The sequence below is a fragment of the Centrocercus urophasianus genome, unplaced genomic scaffold, assembly GCF_019232065.1.
Source record: "Centrocercus urophasianus isolate 14NV4802_14NV808 unplaced genomic scaffold, USGS_Curo_1.0 seq_13, whole genome shotgun sequence".
Classification (NCBI taxonomy): Eukaryota; Metazoa; Chordata; class Aves; order Galliformes; family Phasianidae; genus Centrocercus; species Centrocercus urophasianus.
The window spans coordinates 29,107,396-29,130,989 of NW_024884475.1; the positions used below are offsets into that span (position 1 = coordinate 29,107,396).

The following is a 23,594-nucleotide window of genomic DNA, read 5'->3' on the forward strand; positions in this document are numbered from 1 at the left end:
AAAATTGTCAGTTAAAGCATAGTCCCTCCTCATAAGCAGGTGCTGACAACACTATGTTCTTGGGTATCTCAGTCCTGCTTCTCCTCTCCCTTCTTTCATTGTTGACTTCTCTCATCTTTCACAAAAAGCCAGGGAATCATTCTCCTCTTGTGCCACCCTTCTGAGCACAAGACCCCAGAAATGCTGTCAGCATTATTCAGAGGGAAGGATGCATCTCCTGTGGAGACTCAAGTGTTTGTACCTCACGTGTCACTTCACCAGCCGATATATTTATAGTAGACTGTTTCTAGAATGTGACTAGAAACAGATCAGATTACGTTTGGCAGATTACGTTAAACATATCCTTCCCCATACAGCCTGCCCTGGTTCCCCTCTGGAACAGTGCAACAATGAACTATCTCCAATGCATGCTAGCCATTAAATGCTATAATGTTGCCACAGTTTGTGTCATTTCCAAGCAGTTTTAGAACAAAATTTCTCTGTCCAGCACTTATTTTCCAGAGCGTTTGTTTTACGTGCTTGCATGAGCCACCCAAAGCAACTGCCTGAACAGTCTCGCTCTTGAAATGTGTTAGGCCAAATGTAAAACTAATCAATGAGAAAGATTTTGCAGACTTCCTTTGCCCTTACTTGACCTCAATGACATGGGAGAAAACAGTAAAAGTAAAGGTGAAATCCACTGCCACAAATAGTAATTTAATTTTTGAGGGAAGAATTTTCTTCCATAGTAGTAGATTGACAAATAATCAAAATTAGCATCCTATTTCTGACTGTCCATGTTTGTTACATGACTCCTTATTGTGTGTTTTAAATCCATAACATCTGGTTGTATAGCATAATTATTTATCTTTTTTAACTGTTTAAGACAGCTCTGCTTTCTACGAAAACATCAGAAGAGTCTGATACTCCTTTCCACCTTCATTCAAATCTACCATTTCACTCTGCCAACACACCAGCTTCTCACTCTGTTCTTACAACATCCCACTCTGCTGCTTCCCTCTCACCTCCTCTCATATCTAAACTTTTACATGAGCAGGAGAAAGATTCACTGAAGGTAAAGGTAACTGCACTTCTCAAGCATGGATTCTTGAAAATCTTCACTAATATTTAATAAGTGCAAGGCTAATCCTAAGCATCTATTGTTTCCCCTACTAACATTAAGTAACAGCATGTGGAGGATTAAGGTAGGCCTTCTTCAAATGAAAAGTGAGGAAAAACTGTAATCTCTATAATATATTGAAATACATAGGTATCTCTAAAAGTAATGCCTCCTATTTTTTCCATGGAAACTACAACAGTTACAAGGAGCATGATAACACTATTTGATAGAGCAAATTTTCAGCTAAAAAGCACAGTCACTACCATTAGCAATGCATTTTTGCCAGTGGTAAGAACCTGCATGCTGCACTAGTGAAAACCTGTACCAGCCAAGGTGGATCCACTATCGTGGTCCCACTGCTGAAACGCACCGCCCACCACCTCAGTGTGTTCACACACACTGTTTGGTCTCCACAAACATTCAGCAAGCACCAATGAATATCAGTGGGTACCATTTTTTCCATGTGGAGGAATTCAATGACGTACCTTTGGTTCATACTCGCTTCCATGCCAGACACCATGCTGTCAGACTGCCCCTCTGCTGCCATCCACCACACTGCAATAAACCGCAGTGGAATACAGATGGGAAGGTTTAACGTCTACTTCCATACCACTAACATCCACTTCTGACATCAGAGGCCAACGTAATATGAGACCTTACTTGTGAAGTAGCCCTCCAAGATAGTAGCAGAGCAGAAGACCTTCAGCTCACTTACAAAAGTTCATGCCAGGACTTCTTTTTCATCTGAGTAAGAATACTGAACAATATCCAAGTAAATGGAAACAAAGCAATATTTGTACTTGAAAACACTTTTTAAATTTCAACCCAAAGCCAAGGAAAACAGCTCTAAGTTTTACAGTAAAGCACTGCTACACAGAGTAACATTCTAAATCAATTAGTCAAGGACTAAACAAAGATTATTCTCTCTTCAAGACTACACTTTCTGTCAGCCTGCAATTCTGTGGCAGAAAAATGAGTTCTGGACAAGGTCTACAGCCCTAGGCAGATAAATTCTCAGTGCAGTTTAGACCCAAAATCAATTTCCAGTGATGACTCCCAGAGTGTCCTTGTGATGAGGAAAAAGAGTCACATTAAAAGTTTGAGAAATCGTCCTGGGAAAAGTGATCATTAGCTCCTTTTTTTTTTTTTTTTTTTATTTTTTATTTTTTAAAGAAATCATTGAAAAGCCTACATCCTTAGACAGTGTGTTAATGGAAAATTTAAGTGTAATGGGCTTCTTAAGGTCTGCAAGTTGCAGGGTTTTTTTATTGTTTTCCTGAAGGGAATTATTCCCAGGAGTTCTTGCTAGGGTATGAATCTATCATGGGCTTCTACTTCAAGGAAGCTATGAAACACAGCAGAGCATTTGTTTCTGCCACTTTGAATAAAAGCAGCAGAAAGGCATTTTTAGGTGATCCTGATATGTCTCGTCCTTGTTTAAGGAAGGCAGGTTAATCTCAGATGAAATCGGAGGGAAAAACTTTTCTTGGAAAAAAAAAAGGGGGGGGTGGTTTCTACTCCTGGCAACCTCTTAAACAGCGCACTGCTATCTACTGGGCATGGTGGGAAGCACGGAACACAAGTAAACACAGGCCGTGGCTCCAGCTTTGCAGATACAAGAGCCACAGTATCAAGAACTAGGAGGAACGAAACTGAGGGAGTGATGTTAAAGAATTCTAGCTCTGGTTCTTTTTGAAAATTTCTTAAATTAATAGATTCTTTTCTGCAATATTTATGAAGTGAGATAAAGATTTAATTTCATTCCAGCAGTAGGTAAATTTGTTTCAGTGACAAAATTGCCAGGACAGTTGTAGCTTAAAAAAAAAAAAAGAAAAAAAAGCAGAAATTTCCAGGACTCAGGCACTACCAGTGAAGTTGTTCAAAGGAGTTCCTGAAACTCTATACTTTCATAATGTCTGTTAATGTAAAAATACATCCATATGCATATACGTATTTGGAATAAGGCTCAACTCTAAAGCATGACCTCAGATTCTGGACAGTAGAGTACAAGTAGCTATATGGAAGAGAAGCATCACTTCCACCCATGATGGTGGGAAGAATGTATCCTGCAAAGGAAGAGCTGTAAAGATACTTTCAGAGGAGAACTACTGATGTATTCCTGCCTCCTTGACCTCTGCTGATTTCCCTTCTTTGGCCATTCACCAACTTCTAAAAGGGTTTTCTGCCTTACCACTTTCTGCTGGCAAACAAACAGACAAACAATACAAAGAAGAGATTTCCACCATACGAGGACTCCACTAGCATCACGTGCCTTTCTACTCACCAGCAGGCTTAAGAATTCACATTTGCCTCCCATCCTTTTAAGAACAGTTCATGTCAAGTATTTAGCTGATTAATGGTGATGTTAACCAAACTAGGATTTTTCCTTGAAGTACTTTCCACCAAGTACGAATTTGCTTTCTAAATGCAAATTTAAAGTGTGGTGTCTGTTTAACAGCAACAAATAACAACATTTGTCATTTGTATTTTCGAGGTAGTGTTTCTGCTGTCTGCTGTTGAACTTTTCCTGTATTAAATGAGCTACTTCAGTAGATAGATTTCCAACAACTGTTCTTACTTCAAATGCATGCATTGTGCTTGAATGATGACTTAACTTTAATGCGTAAGTGCACGTGCCAGAGCAGCAAGCCCTTGAGAAAATGATAAGTGCAAAAATGAAAATACTATCTACTACCAATATTATTACATGCACCTGTAGCACACTTGCCTTTTCTCACCAAGGAAAGCACATCCAATCTGCATGCGTGAATGAAGTGGCAAAAAATCCCAAGATGCTTCATTCATAAACACTCAATTGACACATTTTTGTGGTTTTTCTAGGCTAATTTAAAGAGAGAGATATTTGTTATGGGTAAACCTCCTCGTAGCCCTGTGATGACTAAGAGATCCTGCAGCTCCTCTGTCAGAGGTCACAGCTATTCACACAGGGTATGGTACCAGATGCCCAGTGTGCAGTAACAGCATTTCCATATTAAAGGAGCTCAGTGTCTACAGTATTTTGTTTTTGCCCAAGTGTCTGAATACTATCAGTATGTTGTGTCTTCTTCCTGTTGTGCTTCTGTGCTATGTCTGAATAAAGCCAACAGGTTTCCATGTGCCAAACTTGTTATAAATCCATTAGTGTATTGTATCTCAGCAGTACTGCACAGTATTTCCAGTGCTACAAGATATAAGAGATCAAAGGTCTGCAAATATAGCCTGTTTTTTGTCCTAAACAACGCTTGATTAAAAGTACTTCTAGTTTATTAAAGTTACCTTTGCCCTTACTTTTCCTTTAAGGATGAATTATTTTCTGCATCAATTTGTTAACACTAGACACTTAAAACTTGGAATTAGTTGCTTTCCATGTAGTCACTCCTGATTTAGAGCATCTTCTTTCCAGGTGCTTCCTTTTCAAAATTTCAATTTAAGATATGCAGGTTATTTTAATTTTCAAAGTCTTAGCTTTTTTGGAAGGCCTTTGTTTGCTGCAAGGTACAAGGAGACAGTACTTTGTACTGTCAGTGCTCCATCTTTGAACAGAGACAATCATAGGAAGACCAGAAATTTTATAGTACTGGAGCAGCACCATCTCAGAGAAAGTCCATAATAAAGAAAATAATTATATCCACACACACGCACGCACAAAAAAACAAACAAACAAAAAAACCCCCAAGACCTATTTTAATTTTGCTTGTTAGTCCAAATAAATGGCATGCAGCCAATATGCTGAAGGGACTGTATTAGTCAATATTTAGTGCATTCATGAATTTAATTCCAAAACCACGAGAATACATTTATACATTTAGAGCTCTACAGAACTACTACAAGCAAGGGCACATCAGTAATGCACGAAGATCAAGTATACCACTGGAATCCTCACTTGATTACACACTTCCTAACATTTTTTTAGATTAGGCCTTACTATTTTGTTTATTTATTTATTTATTTTAACCAAGGAAACAGGTCACTGTAGCAAACCGATCCATAGCTGAAAGCCTACTTCCTTAGCATGAAAACTAACTTAGCATTTATGGTGATAAATTTCATGGTATCTCTTCAACACCGTTGGCTAGAATATAAGTGTTGCACATTCTGGCTAATGCCACTGTATAAAGAAATAAAAACTTAGGAAAAAAAAAAATGGGGGAAAAGCTTCTTAAAATAAGCTCAGGTAATATAGATGATCACATTCCAAAGTCTCCTGTTCAGATATAGCACCTAATTTCCCCACATCTTGACTCTGCCAAAACTTCCTCTGTAGTAGGAACATCAAGTTCCTACTAGAAAAATCTCTCGCCATCATCTTGTGTCATCTGTTTCTGTGGTAGTTAACTAACAGTAAAATATTCTAGTATTGAAGCATATGCAGAAAAAGAAAATTCACCAAATTTCTTCTTGGCATGGCATATATTCAAAGCATTAAAATCATTCACAGTATCATTTATTACATTGGTTTTTATTGATTACAAGAAAAATCCATAACTTTGGTTGAATTCTCTTGCATCTCGGACAGTTTTTGCCATTCAGATTACATCAGGCTTGTGACTAAGATAAACTCCGGATTGCAATACACATATGAAGCAATCTGCCCAGTGCTATGTTCTTTTTTTGTTCAACAATTCAGCTGTTGAAGGAGATTTACCACGAACTCGAATGTCTAATTTGCAAGCTTTGTTGTTGGATTCTGCAGTAATAATTTTCTTATACACAAATGGAGGAGAGGAATACGATGGTGAACAGAGGATTAAAGAGTAAAAACAGACCTTTTTGAACCTTCAAAACCTGTTTCCTCCCTAGGTCTCATCTTTATGAATAAGTTTTGTTATCAACCTGCCTGCATCTTTAGGCACCTTTAAAAATTTACACTCTACAGACTGTAAAGATGAAGCAGAAAATATTCATGATATTTTCTGCAAGTAAATACACAGCCACTGTGAAAATAAACTAACTCCTTTAATTACATCTGGAGATGCTGGGAAGTACAAAAAAAGAATATTAAAATGCACTAGTTTTTCAATTTCTACTAGTAGGCTATGGGTTAGTTACCACACGCTTCTCCCATGGAAGACTGCATCATCTTAGAGAAAATTGAAGCAGGATGATCTGGAATAGCCAAACATGGGAATGAAAGAAGCATGAATCACTAACAAAAGCCTCACAGCTTCAGGATCAGATTGCAATCTACTCAATTCATGAAAGAAAGTGTTATAAGCTGTGTTTGACACCCACGTACTCAAAATAGTGGCAGTTCCTACACTGGTATCAAGCTGTCAGTCTCCTCAACACTATAGGGCATCCTCAATCAACGCTGCTCATATCAACACTCTTCCAAGCACCTGCTCCTGCACTCTTTCAGGCCAGGGCTACGCTGTAATTTGTTAAGTCATTATCTCCCTAAGCAGGTTTCCACTGGGGGATTAATATCTTTCATTTACATCATTTGCAGCTTTATTGGACATTAGTGGTGTGAGATTTAACACAAAAAATAATTCTTTTAAAAATTTGCACTGGAAATACATTTTTTTTTTCCATCTTAAAGTAGAAGTGTTGTTATTTTCAAATAATTACATACAGTCTTTCAAAAATTCTTAGTGTTCTTGGTCTCCCAACAGCCTGCATGGCTTTGTGTTGCCCCTTGAGCTGGAACGGAATTAAAGCATAGCATGTTATGCCTGCCAAGTTATTACTGTGTGTAATGTAAATTGGATTGTTCTTTTGTGTATGGATGGTCTAAATTCTGCAATTAAGTATTCGAGGTTTTGTTTCACTTAACTAAAAATATACTTCAAGTAATGTATAATGTTCATCACTTGCATCTAATTTTTCTAATGCTATTTTTGTTTCACTGCGATGATGCAGCAAACATCCGTTTCATTCTGTTCCAACTTTCTACTATGCCATAAACAGACTGTGGATAAAATTAAGTTTTGTTTTAGTTTTTACCTTGTCCTCTTCAAAAAAAAAAAATCAGATTTCTAAGCCTACCTAAGCCTATTGCTTGCCGCGTCTCCTAAGAATTTATTGTGAGGTTGAGTGTGTGGGGAGGGTTGTTTTAAGCAAAGTAGAATACGAAAGCTTAAGCAACTATGCATCATACGCCTATCCAACTACTTGGATCTTAGACTATAAATCCTTATTACATTTCAAATCATTTCATTTCAGCCACAGCGCCCTGTGCTTGCTCATGAAAACATACACAGTGGGGGGGAACCGTAAGTATACTTCTTGTCTACTAAAGCAAACCTAACAATTAAGCAACAGCCAGCACATTCTCAGATAATTTGTTGACCTGCCAAGTACAACTATGAATAGATTTTGTAAATTTACAGATAACCACATGATGTAGGAAGATATCCAACATAGTCCCACAGGACAAAGTTTCAGTCATATAATTTAATGTTTGATGTAATCATACATCAAACTCACACTTGCCAACTTAATGTTCTCCATCATTTATACCACAAAGGGACAATAATTTTGTAAGGTTTGACTTTTTTTTTTCAGAATTATTCTTATTGTCTCCACTGTTCTATCTTAGCAGAACACAAATTACAGTCTTTACATTAATTCAACTCTTCTTGCAATGCAAATTAGCCAGAAACCATTCTGAATGTGAATTGATAACATTAATCATGAGAACACAGAAACACTTTTGTGTAATTTACATGCGCAATTTAAAAATTAGATACAAAAAAGCTTTTTGAAGAACTGGAGAAGAACCTAGGTTTCAAGTTGTATTTTTACAACGCAAGCAATCAGAATGAAACTTGTAAGGTTGTTCTGGTGCTATTAAAATGCAAATTCAGTGCAAGATTGTTTCAATTTCTTATTTTTTTCCTCTAGCATCAGCGAGCTTTGGAGCTAGGTGAATTCTCCTGCATGCAATTAGGGCTTAGCATCTAAAAATGTTCAACAGCTTAGCTGAAGAAACAGCAAAAGAAAAGAAAGGAGCAGTTATCAAATGATAACTGGACCACAAACAATATATAATAAAAATTGGACGTTTTGCTTTCAATCTCTCATTTTTTCCTCAAGCTGTTGGTGGGACGGCTAAGCATACTGAAGCACCTACCTGTTTTGTAAGCAATAATTATCTAAATAATGTTCTTCAGTGGATTTTAGTAGTGCATGACTAAAATTACTCCATCCTAAAAATATATATATATATTTAAATTGTCAACCATATATTGTCCTGAATATGCATTTTGTCAGTATTATAAGTTTTAGTAGTCTTTCCTATTTAAGAATTTCCTAACAAAAGGAATTCTAAGTGAAATTATCAAAAAGGGAATTAAATGACTACAAAAAGAGTTATGAAAATGGATTAGCTAGATAGGACTAAGATGACAGAGCTGGAATACTTCACCCTCTTTCACATGTGACTGCCCTAGTCTACACCTTCCTTTTAGCTTCCTTCTTCTGAAGGGAGTCACTGTGTACAGTTTTTTGTGCCTTCTTTTTCTCTCAACTTTATCTGTTTTATTCCCTGTTCATCTCTGAGGCTGCTGTGACAGGCACATTCAAGGCAAGAGGTATAAGTGCATATACTAACTTGTGGTCTACCTCTTATGAGGTGTTCCACTTTGGAACTTATTCTTTTTCATTTTACCAGCTCAATTTGTCTCTTTCAGCCTTCACTACCTCTGCAAATCTTTCTCTCGGGCTCTCTTTAAAATATTTTCTCCCTTTCACACATTTTTGCCAGCCTACCTCCTCTTCCTTTACGACAGAAACAATTTGTAAAACCACCTATTTCAGCCCTGTAGATAGCTGGGTCTCATTTTGCCCTCTTCCTACAGTTACACAACAGAGGAAAACTCCAGGCTAACACAGGCTGTCCCACCAGCAAGGGGCAGCTGACTGAGGAGAGGCCTGAACCCAACAGCTGCTCCTTCTCAGTACTCCAGGTGCAGGCCACTGCCTCAGGTTTCATTTATGGTCACCCTTGCTTCTTGGAGTTGCTTGCCACTTAGCTAATGCATAGAAGGACAAATTTAAAAACCCACCCCAGCAGTGATGACTTGTGAATAACAAGGGACTGATGTAGCAGGGGCAGTTTTAAGAATTGAAAGGGTTATAGCTATTTCCACATAGCAATTACTGCCCTCCTTCCCACAAAGGTAAGCCACCTTTCTACGTGCAGAGCTCCCAGGTGCCAGCCCTCCTCTAGTAGGTGCTAACAAGCAGCCCAGGGCAGTCCCCACTTTCAGAGGCAGTATGTGTGAGCTGCCCTCCTCAGCATCCACACCACATCACACAGCAGGGGCCGTGTTTGTATGGTACGCATTGGCTCTGCCATGGCAGTGTAAGGACAGCAGGATCAGCAAAGCAAAAAGCATGGTCTTCAATGCTGCTCATGGGGGTTAAGAGGATAGTGCAGGCTACAGCCTCCCTCTAAGAAATTACATTCTCTACTTTGATGACTCAACTATAAAATGTTTAAACAGAATCGTGTTTTAACCAACACTGTGCCATCAGGCTTGCCTTGTAGCCTCAGTCTTCACGGCCCCATTCTTTTGGATAAAGTTGGGTACTAGCCTTGATATCTTCCACCAAGCAAAACAAACCCTTTTACCCTTTTCTTACGCTTGAAGGGAGCTTTACTTACGAGTTAATGTTTAAAACAGCTTCTTTAATGACAATGCAAAGAACTCTTTCTTCTTTTTAAAATGCAACATTTGTCCTATTTAAGGTTTCAGGCTCTATATAACTATACTCCTAGGAATGAAGATGAATTGGAGCTCAGAGAGGGTGATGTCATTGATGTGATGGAAAAATGTGATGATGGATGGTTTGTGGGTATGTTTTAAATGGTTGCTTTTTCATATATTCTTTATTCCTGACCTCTGCTGCCCTGTTTGTTTGGTGTCTTACAAACTAATTAATCTTTGGCATTCATTGTAATAAACCTGAACCTGGTTTTACCAGGGGAAATCCCCACCAAAATCCTGTGAAGTTAATGGGTGATCATTCACTTCTGCACTTGGGAATTGACACATGCTTCTAATTTGTTGTACAGCATTATTATCATTCTCACAGTGACACAGAGTGGACTGTGTATTGCTCCTCATAAAAACTTACACGAGTACTGCTACAGAACTGACTACTTGTGAAAACTGAGTATTACTGAACAAACAGATGCTTAGGTCTAAATAAGGTGGCTAAATCATTGCATAAACATTCATGCACACAGTGGCTAAATTCTTTATCATCTTATTAATCCTTAGCATTTCGAAAATCCAAATTAGTTAACTACAAACAAATGATGCCGTTAAAACTAAATGATTTCTATGCACCAAGTCAAAATTTCAGCACATTAGATTTAGAAGAGATTTCAACTGAGCTATATAATTCAATCAGATATGCCTATATTTGCTTTTTCCTTCCTGCAGATATAATTTGTTAAAATTCACAACTCGCAAATGAAATACAAAATTCACTTAATTTAATGTAAAGAACAGTAGATACATTTGTAAAATATTAAAAAAAAAAAATTCAAGGACGTGCTTACATAGAGATTTTCCTGTTATTATTGCCTTCTTTCATCTATTGCTTCTAATTTCAGGAACTTCAAGAAGAACCAAATTCTTTGGTACTTTCCCTGGAAACTATGTCAAGAGGCTGTGAATTTTTTTCATTCTTATTTATGCTGCATCTCTGCAACATATCTGCATAAAGCTGCTAGAAAACATGCTACGCTGGCCTTCTGTTTTCTCGCTTGCAGTCTCAAATAGAGGCCATCCAGTTCATCCTCATCCCATCCCATCTGCCAAACCGTTCCAGCAGTATTACAGCAACGACTACCGTGTGAATAACTAAGCTTTTCTGAAACAAGAGGAATCCTCCCTACCTATAAGTACTCCCTGCTTTTAACTCTTTTTATTTGAAACACGATAGGAAAAGCCTGATGAGAGGTACCCAGAAGAATTGCTACGGTGGTGGGGGGTGTAAGGAGAGGGAGAAAGCCTTCCTGTTTGGGACATTTGTGGTACTGTCATGAAGTGCGATGGGAAAACAAAATTTTTCAGCATGCATGTATAACAGAGGGAAAGTTGCTGCTTACTATTTAAGAAGAAAAAAAAAAAAAAACAAACAAAAAAGGTGTTTTGAGTTTTCATATTCTTATTAGCTTGGCAGCATTTGTTGCTTTCACTTTGCTGTATCACAGGTTTGCCTATTGTACTGGTTTACAATGACAAATTATAATATAGGTTTTTTGCCTGCACTTGTATGTTGTAACTTATGCACAGTGACTGTAAAATCTCAAGCAAGTGTAGTGAAAAATGGAAGAACTGCAAGTGTTCTGATGATGCAATGGTATTTGCTAAACCCTTTTTTCCCTATTAAAGCTACAGCATTTTCTCTTCAAAGGTAAGAAGTGCAAGAGGTGTAAAACCTCAGGAAACAGGATTTAAAGAAGAGACAGACAGTGATATAAGCACAGACAATAACAACCTGCTGGTCATATGACATTAAATGGTTGTAATCAAAATGTTGTAATAGTCAGCAGCATGAAATCTGAGAGGTTAGTGTTTTTATGTACCACAGGCATTTTAAGAAGCAGCAAGTAAACAGTGTTAGTGCGAAGGATTGTTTTTCCTCTAACATAGCCACCTGAAAAACATTCACAAGTATCATGTACTGATTTATTTCACTATACACACACACGTATATATACACACATGTATGTTAACAAAATCTGAGTTACACTTTTTTTTTTTTTAGGAATTTAGTACATTAAAAAAAAATCACAAGTATTAAAATCAATACGTTTGAGAGGGTTTGGGTTGTTGTTGGTCTTTTTTTTTTTCCTGAATGAATCAAGTATTTGAAAACAGATATTCTCCATATGCAACCGTAAGCATAAATAGCATACTAAATTAAGGCACAGGATGATAATGACTACGACTTCATGAAAAAAAAAAAAAATTGATTTTTTTTTTTTCTCCAAGTCAGATTTGTTTTCTTTGGCACCTTATAGATGGCAAAAGCTTCTACTGCATTTCTCATGGGTAAAGGACTGAAATTATCAACATGTATTTAGCCTCTGTAGCATTTTGTACATATGTTTGCTTTTTTGTACAGAGCCATTTGGTTGTCGATTTAAAAAAAAAAAAAAAAAAAAAATCAAGTTTCTTATTTGATCTTCACCCTCTTTACATACAGAACATTTCAATGCATTTTGCTTTACTTTCTCTATTTACCATAAGCACATCTGAATAGTGCAATTCTGTAAGATAGCATTTTATGCAAAATTTTATTAATTAAAATATGGTTTACCAGCCAAATCTAAATGTACATATGTCTTTATTACTGAGAAATGTCATTAAGACGAAGGTAAAGAAACATCTTTGTGCAGCATACCTTTATTATTGCAGATTTAATGGCAAAAGCTTTATATTTCAAAGGCTTTCAATTTTAAACTAGATCTGCATGCAGCTTTGCTGTGAGATTAATTCCTATCTTTGATGCCATTTATGATTGAAGACTTAAATATCTGTTGCCTGTGATATTTAAAAAGTACTGTTTCTACTCTGTATCTGATTTTAGAAAAATACAGGTTTTTCATACCTGGCTTTCAGGTAATTGACTTTGAATTCCTACAAGCAAAAGGTCTCTGTGTTTTTTTCTTGAATAGACTTCTAATAAATTTTGCTTGGAGTACACAAGTGTTTCCCAGTCATTTCTCAAATACATGTAACAGATACTCAAGTGCTACAAAGCTCTTTAGGCTTTTACATGCAAGTACAATCAGTGTTGCCTTTACAGAGATTTTCTACTACCACTGAGCATACACAGGTTGCAATATGGACAACCAGTATTGTCAACACAGTTGTCACTTCATCCACTTCAGTGTCACCCCTATAACTCCTGAATCCAAAAGGAACTCCTGGGCTTTCTGCACTGACTGCTAATGCAAGGTAATTTTTCTGTTACCAGAGCTGGCCTTTGCTCCTGAAGCACAGAGATAAAGTACATTACTGAAGCCCTTTGTATCTCACAGAAGTTCCACACCCTAATTCTTTCCTTAGCAAAAGGAAAACAAGAGAAACAAGCTTAGAATTAAGACTTAAGGAAAATACAGGCTTGGGAGAGAGCATCTTATGCTTGGGACTCTGCCTGAAGCACTGAGTTACGTCCTGTTAATGCCTCTGCCTGGCAAACAGCAGCTTGCTGTTCAAACAAAACCCAAACCCACAGGAAGCAGAGCATACAGGCAGCAGCCTTCTTTCCCTGTGTGGTTACTCCTGGTGCCTCCGGGCTCCCTGGTCCTGCTCCTCCAGCCCTCGCTGGCCTCCACTGCCAGGATGACACCTTCCAGACGTGCTGCTCTGCACTCTTACTGCTGAAGAGTGCCGCATTCTGGCACAAATAATCTATTTCTGACTTGCACAGCTTTGTCTTTACAATAGCTGGGCTGTTAAAATGCCAGCAAATGAGCTCCTTTGTCAGCATAAACATTCTGCTGGGAGTGATTTCAATTTGGACAAGGCCTAATTTAGGCAGCAGTGCTGTCTCTGAGGTAAACATGCCCTTACAGCACTAAGTTAGCTTAAACCCACAACACATCTCTTGCTCTATAAACTAATGGCTGAGCACATGTTGCGTGGTTTGCCCTTCTGTCTGTGGCTGGGTGATTCTGTGCATCTGAATTCTCTTTGCTAATTGCAAGAGGGAATTAAAAAAGTGTAAGGATAGATCATAATAAGAATTGCAAGTCACTGACACCAAGAAAAGAAAAGAAAAACTGTAGTGCCTGTGGTTTAGTCAAAAAGTGTTGCAAGATGACCAGAAATGTAAAATTAAAGGACAACATGGAGGTGCAAGTTCTGTCCAGGTAAACAAAATATACTGGAATAAGCAATGTCTGTTGAAATTCCTCCTACACTATTTAAGTAACAGACCAAAGGACTTTTTGAGCTTTCTTGTAAAATTCTGATATACTTCCCTATAAATTCATGGAGGGTAATGCACAGAACTGGAAGGTGCTATATCTCTAACCAGAACTAGAGATAAATTGAGAAGAGAGACCTGTAAAATTTTATGTCAGTCAGTTTAACATCTAGGATTTTTTTCTAGAAAGGACCTCAGATTTTTCTAGAAAATGGTATAGCAAACCAATTCTCCTTAATTTTACTGAGGTATGTAGCATGGATCTTGACTTCTATTAGGATTTTCTTTTAATGCTATCACATGATAGCTATACTGGCAGGCTGAGAAAAGTCTGCTAGAGCGTTCCTGAAACTAAGTTCATTGCACAGCTGCACTGCATCACAGATCAAAAAGTCATGCAACCAGAGCTTCCCCAAACAGCAGCAGATTCTGCTGCCTACCTTTTGGCAAGCTATCCGCCTGCTGTCCATCACCTGCATGGGAGACAAAGGCCACTACAAAACAAAACCAAGCAACTCCACAAAACACCAACCAACCAGGGACACTGAGGCATGAGCTTTTCAAGGTAACACTATATCCCAAAGCTAAGGGTCACCCCAGCAGTTTTAACATTCTGTTGCCCGTGCCAAAGCCAAGTACGTTGTCATTCTGCAATGCCTGGTATTTACCAGCTGCCTTTTAGCTGCTGCTATACACAACTGTGGCAGGAACACAGGGTGCTTCCTGTAGATTCCAAAAAGCAACGCACGAGCTAATGGGAAGCTAGAATTATGAAGTAAGCAGCTCTAGAAAGACCTCAGGTCATTGTACCATGTAACTATGAATGCTGTAAGGGAAACCCTGGCTTTGCTTCAGTTAACAGCAAACTCCACTGAAGTCAATAGATTCTGAATTTGCTTCAAGGATCGTATTGTTAATACATTTTCTACCTTAGTTTGAAAAAAAGACCGCAGAAGAGAGAAACACTGAAGCAACTGGATGTCTGATCAGGGCTGGTTTTTAATCACATCAAGAAGTATGAGTGTGGGCAGAACCCAGAACACACTTCTTCAGCTGCCCCCACTGCACAGCACAGCTGATAGTAGGTACCCTTCTCTAGGGTCTAGCTGACACATTCACTTGAAGTCAAATTGTACACACCACCACAGTTGCAACAGCACATTAAAAATTGAACTACTGGCCTTTTCTGATTTGTTTACACAGCATAATCTCTTGTTATACTCAGTAAGGACCAATCAGACACAAACCTGAATCCACCCATCTTACAGAGCCTGGAAGTTCCCAGTCCAACATGTAGAAAGAGGTACCTCGTCTGTTCCAAGTAAGCAGGGGATGCTTTAGGCTTTCTTCTGCAACTCCTCAGATAACCAATACCACACAGCTATTTGACTGGATGCAAAGAGTGCTTTTTTTGTTTTGTCTACCCCAGTGCCACACGAGCTAAGTTTTAAACTCCTAGCCAAAATTGCTCCATAGGATCTGTTCTTCTCATTAATGCATTCTTTTGAAATATTTATCTACCAAGAATATGATACAATTCACTGAAATGGAAAGAGAAAAATGAATTTCTGCTTGCACATCCCTGACTCAGATACTGCTTAGGTCAAATGAAGTGATGCTGGTGACATACAGGCTCTTATTCACGTATTTTTGCCACTCTAAGACAAAGAAAGACTAAGTTTCCAGGTTAACATGCAGTGACAAAACCAGAGAAGAGCTTGAACAATACAGCAGGTACAGTTTTTGTTTTCATCCTGCTGGTTGGTAACACTTTGCACCTTACTTCCTTAACAGTTCTGAATCCATAACTCCCAACTCCTGTTTCATTTGCTTTGATGTGAGTCCCATATGTAAACTGTTACAGAGTTTTGCCATCTAGTATTATATTTGGGAGTCATTGAGGAGCAACGTACTAACACACTTTTTAATCTAGCAGAAAGTAGAAAGCCTTCATACTGAAAGAGCTATCCCACTAAGCAGCTGCAGCAGTGACGTCACGTCTAATTGCAGATCTGGTGCAGAGGATTCCACTGCACAGTGACATTACATCACAAACGACTCCAAAGGGAAAAAACAAGTGTTGTCTGACAACCAGAAATGCGTTGCTAGGTTTATCTTCAGAACAGATACTCCAGCTTCAACCATTTACATTTCTTGCTGCCAACACAAATAAACTCTGAGGCCGTTATTTTGCACCCACGTACACACATAGCACAGTAATCCTCCTACATTTTCCATCCACCAGGGAAAAAATCAATTTTTAAAATACCCCAAGAATAACGTAATTCTGCTTCCAGTCAAGACGGTTACCAGACAGTTGCACACAGGAGAAGAAACTTCTGTCACAAGCTCCCATCTCACTCTATGAGGGGGTCCTGTATTCCCTTGGACCCATTCCACATGCCTCATTTTAGCTCTAGCCAATTTGAATAGTAGCTTTCTATTTAACTATTGGGCCCTTTAATACTTCTTTGGCCCCTACTCCATTTTAGTTCATTTCAAAACTTTCTACAAACATCACGCACATGTGTAGTAGGGTAATTAAACCTGCATCAAGATTTTCCCTTGCCACTGAGACAGGTAAGCACAAACCAATGCTGTAGACGGCAGCACGAGTAGCCCAAACATGTCATTCTAAGTGGGTCATTGTATTGCTGCTGCCATTAGCCAGATAAATCTAGAGCACAGGAGGGCCCAGCTAGTGCTTCCCACTCTGGAGTGAGGGTTAACACTTGGCAGCTGTAATGTGAAACATGTACAAACACTGGCTGGCGCGGGAGCTGTAAAAGGCTTTTCTTACACTACTACTGATTCATCTGTTATAGATAGGTGTTTTCTACATGTAACTGGAAATATTCGAACAGGTGAGAATCAGCCCTTCCCCCTCTTAAACCAAGGAAGAGAATAAATTAATGCGTCAAAATGTCTGAGGTAGTAGATGGCAATGCTTGCATGCCAATGGAGAGCTCTGTGCACTATTTATAGATCTTCTTCATGTGCTCTATGGGGCTCTTACTTTTCCCTCCTGTTCCACCACTCATTCTCTTCTCATCAATCCTCAGAGGCTCACTGAAGGAAAGACTGCAAGGCATGGAAGGTGACATTCTAGAACTGAAAAATACTAAGGATCTGTTTTACTCTATTCAGTGTTTCTGTCTCATGCACCATCTTATCCAGACATCCCCTAAAACGCTACCTGCATCATATACTCATTGAGCAAGACTATCAGATCAAACAGTCAACTTGACAAAGAATCTTCATAGAATCATGGAATGTTGGAAGGGACCTTTAAGATTGTCTAGTTCCAACACCCCTGCTATAGGCAGAGACACCTCCCACTAGACCAGGTTGCTCAAAACCTCATCCAGACTGGTTTCGAATGCCTCCAGGAAGAAGGCACCCACAATCTTGCTGGGCAACCTGTTCCAGTATCTCACCACCCTCAAAGTAAAGAATTTCTTCCTAATATGTAGTCTAAGTTACTCTCTTCCAGTTTAAAACCATTTCCCCTTGTCCTGTCACTACACGCCCTTATGAAAAGTTGCTGCCCAGCTTTCTTGTAAGCCCCCTTCAGGTACCGGAAGGCTGCCAAGAGGTGTCTTCAGTACCTTCTCCCGGCTGAAGAGCCCCAGCTCTCTCAGCCTGTCCTCATAAGGGAGCCCCCTGTTCATCTTCATGGCCCTCCTGGTCATCATCAGGGAGGTGGAGAGAAAGGGTAATGATTGAAAGGTAGATTTACTCCATTTCAAATGACTTCCTCTATAAACAGAGAATTTTCCTTAAGGGTGTTCCCTATGGAGAGATTACCCTCCATTTCTGGCCTGGATTTCTATACTACCGAACAACTTCAGGAGCAAAAGTTCCAACTACATAAGAGTATTAACTCCCCGCATACTGGAATAAAGCAAAAATGAACATGTAAATATTGGTTTAAGACTGTATTTGTGCATATTCATATCTGACAGTTTCTACATTAACTATTTCAAATGCAGTAATTACTTGTCAATAAAGACAAGACTTCATGATAGTTACATTTCTGCTGGTTTTTGCCGACACTGCACTGACATTCTTTCACAGTATTGACAGCTTTTTCAAATATTTTTTCGCTGCATATTTAGTCCTACATTCACTGAATAAAAGCAAAGAAAAGTGCAATCAGGGCAAAGTGTGAAAAGCATAATTAAGTACTTTTATTCAGTATTTGATTTTGCTGTTAAGCAACTAATTCATGGTTATGGAAAAGCTGGTTATGTCCTTTTAATTAGCAGAAAGAAATCAAAATTATAACTAGGAAAATACTTAAGTACAAGCTAAATTTAAGTATCAAGCCTGAGTAACTACAGTGCACATCAAGATTCTAAGATCCAGTTTTGTGGCCTGCTACAATCTGAAGCTGATGATCTCTGGCTCTCATCCCATCTTAAACTTAAAACAGAACACCATATTTGTCTTTCAGCTGTTGCTGTTTGTCATGATCCAGTAATACAGCCAACTCTCCCTTAGCAACTACTTTCATAATGCTAAACTCAAGCCACACAGAAAACTGGAAATGGAAAACTAGATATAAAATACAGTGGTTTATGAAACATCAGATAACAATTGTACGTTGCATATTTTTTACGCCTGCTTCTTAGAGAAAAACATTCAGGATGTTTGGTACTCAGGCCACAAAAAGTGTGTTGTTGTCTGTACCCATGATCTCATAATTTTGTTGTATATGAAGTCTCTTCTCACAAGAGACCACAAACAGATCAAAATGAAGAGAAACTTCAAAAAAAAATGAGGAGCCCTTGACAAGACGGGTAGCTTTGCCTCCTACCTTGTAAGTATAAAGATATTTCAGAATTAGCTTTTTTTTTTTTTTTTTTTTTAAATTAACCCATTATTTACAATAGAGGGCATTCTTGATGTCAGAAGTGAGATAACACTTAAATTATAAAGAACAAAAGAAAAAAAGTTGATTTAAAAGATAATCTCATCAAGGCTAAAGACCAGGCACAAAGTACAAATCACAGTCATATCAGCACAGGCATTTTCTTCTTTACCAAGAAGTGACTTCTTTATTTGACTCCTCACTTCATATCTTCTTCAAGATATAAACTTTTACTGACAACAGTAATTGAGGAGGGGAAAAAAAAAAATACACTGACATATTTCCACAGGGAGAGATGTATGTACACACACACGCGCACACATACACACGTGCTCACAATTTTGATCTTTATGGTAGTTGGCAGAAACGTCACCACTCCAAGAATAGCAAGATTTCATCCAGTAACAACTAAAGGAAATCTCTTTTTATTAACTATACTAATCTCTTCGGAAAGCATTTTTTCTTAGAGAAAAACTGCTACCACCTCCTGCCTGACAGGTTTTGCTAGTCAAGACAAATTATACTGTATATCTTTCTCTAGAGTCCTGAACCTCCCAAAGTTCTCTGGAATTTTGGTTACATCACGTGCTGCAGAATAAGGTCAGCTCCTTCTCTAGTAGCAGCACACGTAATCTCCACATAAACATTCTTCTTCCTATATGTATGGGAACTATTGAGTCACAGCCTGAACCATTGGTTGAGCACCTGAGGAAAAGTCAGCCCTGGGAGCACAAGTGAGGGCAATTCAGTTGTGTGACCAGGAGGGCTGGAGTCTGGCTGCATCTCTCTTAAACCTCATTTAAGGGCTGACTGCCAGTGGGGAAGGATCCCTTTCAGGAGATCCCTTCTTGGTGAAGCTTTCCCCTGTAAACCTAGAATCTTCTGATATGGGTGAGCAATATTCTTCCCTTCCTTTATAGCACCTCTCTGTTGTGCCAGTCCTTCCATCACTGCACTTTTGTTGTATGCCTTTCCCACTGTATTGATCTGTCCACTTGCTATGCTATAATTTGCTTTTTAACCTTGCTTATTGAAGGCAGCTAATCTTGCAGGCCTGTAGTCGCTCTACATTAAAGACCACATTTTAAAATAACAATGTATATTCATAGCAGGGACATTGTACCACAGCACCTCATCCCCATTTTAGTCTCAGAATACGGTAAGTCACACAATGGCAACAATGACAAAAAACACATTAAAAATAATAATAATAAAAAATACTACACATCATCTGATATGTACCCAGAAGGAAGTGACTGGGAAAATCTGAAACATTAACATCCAGCAGCCTCTAAAGATTTACAACTGCTGCTAATTACAATGTAATGAACTTAAAATTAACATACTCCCTTAGAAGAACTAATGCTCCTTCCACTGCCTCCACTGTTTCCCTGCTCTTTATCACCTCACTTGCTTCAGAAAGAGCCACACAGCCTGCAAGTTTCAGTGCATTGTCAATGCTTGACATGTGTTGTGTAACACAATGCAAGAAAACACATACCCTTACCTATCATTAGTATCCTTAAAACACCAGTAAATGGATTTTGCCTTACACTAATGCAGATACCCTTTCAGTTTTCAGCTCATGCACTCAAGAATATCATGATAGCTGTTTCTCTGCAGCCTTTGCCCTCTCAAGATGTTTTAGTTTCTACTCAACTGCTGCAAAAGGTCTCAGCCAAACAGTAATAAGGCATCCGAAAAGCAGCTTCTTCCACTTCTACCAGAGTCCTACAATGACCACATCTGCTCATCAGCAGCATACAGAACAGGTGACAGGTCCATGTGCATTTAGTCAGAGCACTATCAGAGATGCTCAGTTGTGAGAACAGCCAGCAGCCACTATGAACAAACTAGTAGTAACTCACATTTTTACCCCTATGGTTTGGGAAGAACAGGAGATAAGTCTCTTGATCCCATCAGATCTCTTTTACCACACCTTTAATAAATATGATAAGCTTTCTTCCAGAAAAAGTGAGGTCAGTTATCATATAGTTAAAAAAAAAAAAAAAAAAAAAAAAAAAGAGCAACGCAGAGTCATAGAAATCAAGAAAATAATCAAGAAAAAGGCCTAGTTAGAAACACAGAATGAGACTTTGCTTTTTATTAGAGGCAGTACTGGGTGTCTGAAGAATTATGTTACAGTCCATGTAGATATGTGTCATTACACAACTAATGAAGAATTTTAACTCTTTTCCTGAATGCAGCTTTATAATACATGTAATGAAAGAGTTTTCAGAAATCTAACAATTTTTATGCATTATTCATTCACGTAATACTTAATGGCAAGCACATCAGATAGTTGTTTAACAACTACTTTATGCTGTGTAAAAGATTATATATCTAAGAGTCAGCATATTAATTTATGAAGCATACTGGACTGATCTGTTGTGCTGGCACACAGCCTTGCTAACTTCATTCCAACTTTACTCTTCTGGAATTAGCTCTTTCAATTCCCAGTGCCAAAATGGGCTTTAACTTTAAACCTAATAAGGGATCAGCTTGCCAAACTCAGAGGTGACGTTTGATCCTAGCTATTAATGGGAGCAGAACCATCAACAACTGAATGGACTGAAAAGAAAAAACAACTTAGAGTCATGTTGCTGTTCTAGTCTTTAGGATTCTCCACCATACCTTCTGCTGGCTTTTAGCACAGAAGGACAAGACACTTTTCTTATACAGTCCTTGCAGAAAACATTCAGTTCTCATAAAAATAATGAAGCATGAAATTGGAGGATCAAAATAATTAGGCATGCAAATTGAGAAGTCTTTCACGACTTACTTTTTGGCTAAGAATCATAACTACAGTATGTGCTGACATTATATCAGATTCACAGATAAACCAATAAAGGACAAGAAATTTCTTCTCAAGTCACAACAATATCTAACTCTGATAACACAGAAAAAGGCAGCAGAAATGCTGCAATGGAAGTAACACTTCAGGTAACCAGTGCGCGAATGGGAATTATAAAAACACAGATGGAAATTCAAATGTCTTCCTTTTGGGAACTTCTCTGCAAATGAATGGATGGACAAGCAGGACTCAATGCCTTAAGGTGACTAAGCATCTCATTCAACTTAAAATGCCCTTTAGATTTCCTTTGAAAAGCAGAGTCATACCAATCACATTATTTCATACAAGCCTCCAACTCCTCCTTTGCCTTTTAAAAAAAATGAAAAAGGCAAACAAGAAAATCAGTGCACAGATTTCAGGCAAGGTAAAAACTCAAAACAAGCGCATCTATGATTAGTGAAACAAGTCTTTTAAAATAGAAAATTTCAGTTTCTTCTTTCAACTTGCTTATATTTCAGAGTTCCATTTCATGAACATCTATTATGATAGCAGAAATTTACTTTCCACTTATTTGCTTGTTTGGACCACATCCTTAACATAGACTTTGAAAAGCTATAAGGCAACTACTCCCCACTTTATAAGCAAGCAGCTTCTTGTAGAAAAGAGAGCATATACCAAGTTTAATGAGCCTGCAGACACAACATTTATCCTTTTCTCAGTACCTGTCCAGCAGAGAGATGTACAAGAGCCATGTGAAAATGATGGTCAAAAATCTGAAGTGAAAGTGCAGTTGAGCCAAATCATTGTTTCAGAACAACTGCAAAACTGGAGCATGGGGTGGACTTGTAGGAAAACCCTTTTCTACCTCACATGTTTTCCAGCTAATGCCTGGGAAAGGGGTGCAGCACCTGAAACCCACTCCTCCACTTTGCTAGACGCATGATAAGAACACTAGAATTGCCTGTCATACTGATTAAAAACATGAAAAAATGAAAAAATTTCTCCTTTGCCAGGAAAATATAAAGATGGGTTATCAGACATCCACCAGAAAAAGTTGAGATGAAATATGCATTGAGATCCAAGCTATTAACTATTCCTGTTCCTTGGTAGTTCAATTAGAAATGACTTCAAACTGTACTTATTCATATCTTGCTGCTTTGGGAAATCATTATAAAATTGCAAACATTTGTTATAAGAAGATTTCCCATATACCCATGTGTTTTGAAATAGAAGTCAGGCCACGCAGAAGGGAATATTCTGGCCTTTCACCTCTGGAGAGCCAGTTTAAGTACATACTGTTCCACATGTGTAAGTGATTTTAAGGCTCCACTTAGTATCCTAGCTGTTACTGTCCAAAATTTACAGAGAGGCTCAGTACACTTTATGACAACAAGCTCCAGAATAGGTCAGGTTTATCACACTTCTGACAGCAAATGCACACTTTGAGGTTTTTTTTTGTTGTTTCTGCCCAGGTTCATTCTGTTTCTATAGCCTGCAACAAAGCATTCCAGGAGTATACAGAAGGATGCGTCAGTATTAAACATTTGGTATTTTTTAGTAATGAAATCTAATTTTATATATATATATATATATATATATATACATACACACACACACACACACACATATATATATACATATATATACACACACACACACACACATATTTATATTTATATTTATTTATTTATTGTACATCCACTGTATTGATTTATCAGGAAAACATTTCCTTAGAATCATAGAATCCTTGGAGTTGGAAAAGACCTTTAAAGGTTATCTAGCCCATCTTCCCTGCAATGAACAGAGACATACACAGCCAGATCATGTTGCTCAGGGTCTGATCCAGCCTCACTTTGAAAGTCTCTAGGGACGGGGCATTAACCACATCTCTGTGCAACCTGTGATATAATATTGCCTTTTTTTTTTTTTTT

At 38.2% G+C, this 23,594-nt stretch overlaps 2 protein-coding genes across 39 annotated transcripts in view; one reads left to right on the top strand and one right to left on the bottom strand.

Moving 5' to 3' along the window:
* Nucleotides 1–12,768, top strand: part of SORBS2 (sorbin and SH3 domain containing 2) — a 185,431-nt gene extending 172,663 nt beyond the window's left edge. For 31 of the 32 annotated variants that reach the window (XM_042811805.1, XM_042811812.1, XM_042811813.1 and 28 more), the window contains 3 exons: nt 7,265–7,314; nt 9,795–9,901; nt 10,668–12,768. In XM_042811805.1, the coding sequence (XP_042667739.1) occupies nt 7,265–7,314; nt 9,795–9,901; nt 10,668–10,729 (219 nt within the window). In that variant the 3' untranslated portion in view covers nt 10,730–12,768. The remainder of the gene's footprint in view (nt 1–7,264; nt 7,315–9,794; nt 9,902–10,667) is intronic. The other variant, XM_042811821.1, reaches the window with a different exon arrangement.
* The window catches only part of CUNH4orf47 (chromosome unknown C4orf47 homolog), a 94,525-nt gene that overhangs the window by 13,849 nt on the left and 57,082 nt on the right, over nt 1–23,594 (bottom strand). The window lies entirely within an intron of this gene.